Source organism: Zingiber officinale, chromosome 1B (assembly GCF_018446385.1).
Source record: "Zingiber officinale cultivar Zhangliang chromosome 1B, Zo_v1.1, whole genome shotgun sequence".
NCBI lineage: Eukaryota > Viridiplantae > Streptophyta > Magnoliopsida > Zingiberales > Zingiberaceae > Zingiber > Zingiber officinale.
The window spans coordinates 106,304,767-106,310,753 of record NC_055986.1 but is presented as its reverse complement, the minus strand read 5'-3'; the positions used below and the strand labels follow the sequence as shown (position 1 = coordinate 106,310,753).

Genomic DNA, 5,987 nt, shown 5'->3' with positions numbered 1-5,987 from the left:
CCTCTTCTAGGATTAGGAAGTATTTGTAATATGATGGAGATGTAGAACTCTGTTGATTCACCTTATTTCTATTCAATGAATTGTTTATGCCTTGTTCATACTTGATGAAGTTGTGTGTGTGACGTAGTTATGTTTCTTACACGCTTTGTTGATTGATGTGGAGGATTGTTGATCACGCAAGGGGATGCCCTAGAGCGTATTGACCAAGGTACCCTCACTACAACAAAAACTGCAAACGACAACACCCCTACGACAATGGTTTTAAGAGAAAGCGTTGCGTATTTGCTCAAAGACAACGATTTTTGCCAAAACCGTTGTCTTTGAACTCCCCATTAAATATAAAAGACAACGGTTTTGGCAAAACTGTTGTCATGGAGCAATATTTTTTTAAAACGACAACACTTTTTACAACGGTTTTATAAACCGTTGTCTTTATCCGCGTTTTTAGCGTCTACGACAACAATTTTGAAAAAAAACCGTTGTAATTGAATTTGGTCATTTTCCCCGCTCGCTGTTTTCCTTTCCCTCGCTGTTTTCTTTTCGGCGCCGTGTTTTTCCTTCACGCTCCCGAACCTAGGGCAATTTTCTTTCCCTCTCCTCATACAATCTCTTCACGCCATCCCGTCGACCACTGGATCTTCCTCCACAACGGTGTGCTCTCCTCTCTCTCTCATTCTCACCCTCACTCTTGATTTGTCTACCTTTGCCTCCTAAAGGTTCGAGATGAGCCATGTCCTTGGTGCGCTCCTTGCATCTTCCCCTCTTCTGGCACAAGCCTGGACCCGCTGCCTGCGTGCCAATGCAGGTAGTGCCAACTTCATCATTGACAGGAGCGACGATGCGGTCTTCATCACCTTCTCCGGGACGCAAGCCGTCGCTTCATCGTCTGGCCTTGGCAGAGGGTTCTTTGAACTTGTTTCCCTATATAACAACACACACGACATCTTCGCACCGCTGGGAAGAGGCAAGGAGGATGACGGCGGGAAGCCGTAGCCCATGCTCCTCCAGGCCAGTGCCCTCCGCTTGTTTATGAGCTTGTACCACACCTCCGAGTTCCAAGTCTGCGCTCGATCTTTTTTTCCTTCGATTAGGGTTTCCTCTGCTTCAGATTCAATCGAATTAGGGTCATTTTTTAAAAAAAAGTAATTCACCAAATCATCTTAATCGTATCATTAATTGAATATGGCGATCATTTTCCACGAGATTTGTTCCTCTAGTTTTTCTTAATGACTTCTTAGATCAGAGAAGAACATGAAAACATACGTCTATTTCGCATGTAAGCAAGCTTCTTCTGCAGGGTCTATAGCTGACTGCAAAGGCATTAGGATTTTAGCCATGGCATCCTTGTTTATTGTTGTTTTTGTTCATGTCTATAGAACTACAGCAGAGTCGGAGATGCATATTTCTACATTATATGCTCCAAGAAGACTGCCCATTTTCTAACAAAGAGAGTCAACAAGTTTCAGTCAAAATAGGTTAATTTTTCCATGCCTGGAGAAGGCAGCAGAATCTTTGATGTCCAAGTAAGTTTGATCTGCTTTCCATCATAAAATTAGCATGTGACCTCTTCTATACTCCTTTTGTTGCTTAGTCAGTATTAAGATAAGAAGTTCTGATTTTAAATCATTAATTAGTATTAGGATGGCGCCGAAGCCGCTGGACTACGAGTTGCTGAATGAGAATGTGAAGAAAGTTGCATATGTTGTCAAAGGGGAGCTTTACCTGCGGGCTTCGGAGTTACAGAAGGAGGGGAAGAAGGTTATGATGCTTTCTCATACATAATTTTCGTTGATTGTGCCACAACATGATTTGAGTTAAATAGAATAAATTTTATTGAAAGAGACTCTTATTTCGATTCCTGAAAGATCTGACTTTGATTGTTTTTTTTTTCCATTCTTGTTATCTGGTTGAAGATATCTTCCTGGGTTATTTAGCACTATATATGTTTGCTTTATTGCTTGTATCAAGATATGAAGTGCACATATGCCTTTGATTCTTTTTATTATTAGCTTGTTGGGATGCCACTTGTGAGATTAAAATTTGAGGTTATAATACTGCACTCCCCTTGCAATTTATTCTTAAGAAACAAGATACAAGTTGGACTTACTTTCCATGAGATTGGTTTTTTTTGTTGTTTGCAGATTATTTTCACAAATGTCGGGAACCCTCATGCTCTCGGATAGAAGCCATTAACATTTCCCCGTCAGGTTTCCATTTTCTCTTTATTCTTTCTTAAAAACTACTTGTATCAAAGTGTTGATCATTCTTCTCTATTGCTTGACTTAAGGAACTTAGTGAGAAAAAATCATCTTCACAAGTCAAAAATTCCTTGTACATGGAGCAATTTCTCCTTCTCTATGCTCCCTGAGATAAAGAGACATTTTCCATTAGATTTCTCTTTTTAATGGCGTAATTTTTTACCTATACTATTCTCCAGATGGTAGCATTATGCCAAGCTCCATTTCTATTGGATGACCCTAATGTCGGGCTTTTATTCCCTGCAGATGTCATTGCAAGAGCTAAACATTATCTTTCATTGAATTCGGGTGGTTTAGGTATTCACATATTCCTACAATTTTCAACTCGCAGTCTACTTAAACCTTTTCCTTTTTGATGCAGTCTGTTTCTCAAGCTAAACTGCTTTGCAACTTGTTTCCTCTTGTTAACGGTGATCTGGAAAAGAAATGCATTCTGTACTTATTTGTGCATTTGTAACCCAAGCAATTTTTATGTTGACCTTTTCATAACATTTGTGTCATATTCCAGTTTTTAGTTGTATCTTTATATGTAACAAACCCAAAACATCACCTGCAGGCCTTGTTATTTTTTTCATGTTGATGAGTAAATATTGTTTTAGTCATTCTGATAAGAATCTCAACTTTCTTTCGAGCAATCAGGTGCATATAGTGATTCTCGAGGACTTCCTGGAATTAGGAAAGAATTTGCAGAGTTCATTGAAAAATCTATGCATGAGTTGGACTTTTTTATTTCTTCTTCTAACTCTTGACATTTTGTATGGCCGATAAGTCATTTGCAAGGGATGTTCAATCGAACTATCAGTTTATTAGAAGCAGGTATCGAGCCAGTGTAAGTCCATTTGCATGTCTAAATATCATTTTGTTTATCATTCAGCCACCATATTTTATTATCATCTTTTTTATGCTAGATATGTATTTGACGGTCAACCTCCAGAGTTGAAGAAACAAGAACTTGCCAAAAGGCTAGTCTTTACAGTTTTGTCATTGTCCCCCTCCTTTTTTTTTGTTGCAAGATAATGATAATCTTTAAGCTTATTTTATTCTTTAGATATTTAAAGAGGAAAGATGCAACTAACGATCTGAACACAACAATTGAGGTCATTGCTTGTGCATAACAAGTACCTTTATTGGGACTCCTTAGTGTGCTAGAATTTCTTTTGCTGTCTTGGTTACATTTGTTGTTTGCAGACTGGTGATTTGGAGGGAATTGAAAAGTACAGCAAAAGGACTGTCAAGGTAATCTTTGATATTGCTATTTTATTGGAAATTACCATGAGGATCTTATTGATTATGATGCAATCAACATAAAGTTAGCATTCTGATTATCTGTTTTCTTCATATGTAACATAGAGTTTCTTTAAATATATTTTGAACTTTCAAATTACTTTCTTGAAGAATTTGATTCCAGTAGATGACTGTAGAGTTTTTTCACAGGTAACCAAGAAACATAATGAAGATTGTAAACGTCTCTTAAGACTAATGGGTGTGCCTACTATTGAGGTAAACTAGTCCACTTTCACTTATTGAATTCTTTATCCTTGCTACAAGAATTTGAACTAACAATGACACAATTTTACTTTCTCTTGCAAACATTTCCTAAAGCTGCATGCAATTGCTTAATATACAAGTATTGTATCTCTAGTTTTAGAAGTTAAACTCATCTTTCTGATCTAAAGGCACCCTGTGAAGCAGAAGCTCAATGCGCAGCTCTTTGCAAAAGTGACAAGGTAAAATGATGCAATGTAACACATTCTATTTTATTTTTTTAACTTTAATATCCTAAACGTATTTGTTTGTTATCAATCTCTAGGTGTTTGCGGTTGCCTCAGAAAACATGGATACTTTAACTTTTGGGGTACCAAGGTTTCTCCATCATTTAATGGATCCTAGTTCCAAAAAAATCTCTGTGATTGAATTTGACGTTTCAAAGGTATATTTATTCTGCTTATTGCTAATTGAATTACTGTATTTATTCTCATCCTTATTTTTCAGGTTCTTGAAGAGCTAAGACTCACTATGGATCAGTTCATTGATTTGTGTATTCTCTCTGGATGTGATTATTGTGATAACATTAAAGGTAATCTTTCTTATGAGATATTGTACATTCAACAAGTTTAACATACAAGGCTAGTACTCTACTGCTTACTGTTTACGAAATTTGATAACTAATGTTCATTCAAATCTCTAGTATGATAATGCTTGTGTGGTTGAATATGGTGTCAGTGCTACAACTATTCCATGTCTATGTTACTTGGACTTGATATAGTTCAACATGAGTATGATCGCAATATCTGACATGGCTATTTTTACAAATTGTACATGTGTTCAATAGGATTAGTGATTGTTCACTCATAGTGTCACTGTTTGAGTGTCATTATCCAAGTATCTATATCCAACGCAGATTTGGGCAGTTATGTCATGCTTTGGAAATTTCCATTTTTTTTTAAATGTTTGGTTGAAGGAAAAAAAACTCTGTTTCTACATTTGATGTTCCATGAAATAAATTATACACATACCTTTGCCCAATACCTCATTCTAACATTTGATGTTACATGATGCTTATTTAGTTGTTTCTGCATTATGCAAGGACTGACGGTTAAATTATATTTTGTGAATACCAGAGTTCTTTTCCTTTCAGGCACAGCCTTGATATTCCTCTTCCAATGTGTTACTCATGAATGCAGCTGATTGAGAGAGGATTTATTATTATTATTATTAGAACCATATTTCGATAAGGCTCCTTGAGTCACATGGAGTACATTAGTTGGAAGAGTTTCTCCATTTCTTCTAGCAGTGGCTAACAGTTCTGCAACATGTACAAATAGATACTCAAAGATTATGCTCAAGGGTAGTCATAAGTTTGAGTCAATGTAAAACTTGATGAAGTTGCAAAAAATCCTCTTCAAACCAGTCATTAGTTGAAAACGTAAGAGAAGGAGGAAAATTTGCAATTGTCTATTTTTTTCCCTAACTAGATAAAAGTAGTTTTTTAGTTGCTCTTATTCTTTGGTAATCATATTTATAGTAATTTTGACTATAACCACCTCAAACATGCAACTTCGAGTATAAAATGGCCTGTTTCCTTGTATTGCTTATTTTCCAAGAATTCATGTTGTCATGTAGACTATAATCTGGAATTATGGAATTTTATAAGTTTTGTTGAATTTTTCTTTTGCAGGTGGGGCAATTCGTGAGGCTTGAGTTTTTTTGATGCAAGAAGTGAGCTTTGTTAGGATGTAGCTTGCCTTGCTAATTTGTAAATTAAAAGCGCGCCATATGGAAAACAACAAATGGAAAACATGTGATTTAATGTATATGGAGAACAATAATGGAAAACATGTGTATTTTGATGAGTAACAACTCATTTTGTATATATGGATGTTTATTTTGGATTTAATATAGTAAATATTTAGTTTTGTATTGGTGGTTTGCTTATAGTAAATTAAGATTGGTTGTTTGGTATTAATGAACATTAAAGACAACAGTTAAAAATGTTGTAAAAACTATGTAAACCACAACGATTTTTTTTTGAAAAAAGTGATAAAAGACAACGGTTTTATCCGTTGTAAAATATATTAAAACTATTGTAAAAAAAAAAGAAAAACGAGTAAATATTATCTACCACAACAGTTTATATCTGTTGTAAAAAAAGTCTACCACAACGATTTATTTCTGTTGTTGAAATTATCTACTACAACGGTTTTAAAACGTTGTTGTATCCTTCGTAGC

At 35.5% G+C, this 5,987-nt stretch overlaps 1 protein-coding gene across 1 annotated transcript; it reads left to right on the top strand.

The window, feature by feature from the left end:
• Positions 1 to 3,010: 3,010 nt before the first annotated feature.
• LOC122040740 (flap endonuclease 1-A-like) lies at positions 3,011 to 5,459 on the top strand (the record flags this gene model as incomplete). Its single annotated transcript, XM_042600169.1, has 9 exons — positions 3,011 to 3,087; positions 3,167 to 3,220; positions 3,307 to 3,355; positions 3,447 to 3,494; positions 3,693 to 3,758; positions 3,935 to 3,985; positions 4,069 to 4,188; positions 4,251 to 4,335; positions 5,437 to 5,459. Coding segments are annotated over 9 exons (573 nt in total), but the record flags the coding sequence as incomplete, so codon positions are not given.
• Positions 5,460 to 5,987: the final 528 nt, after the last annotated feature.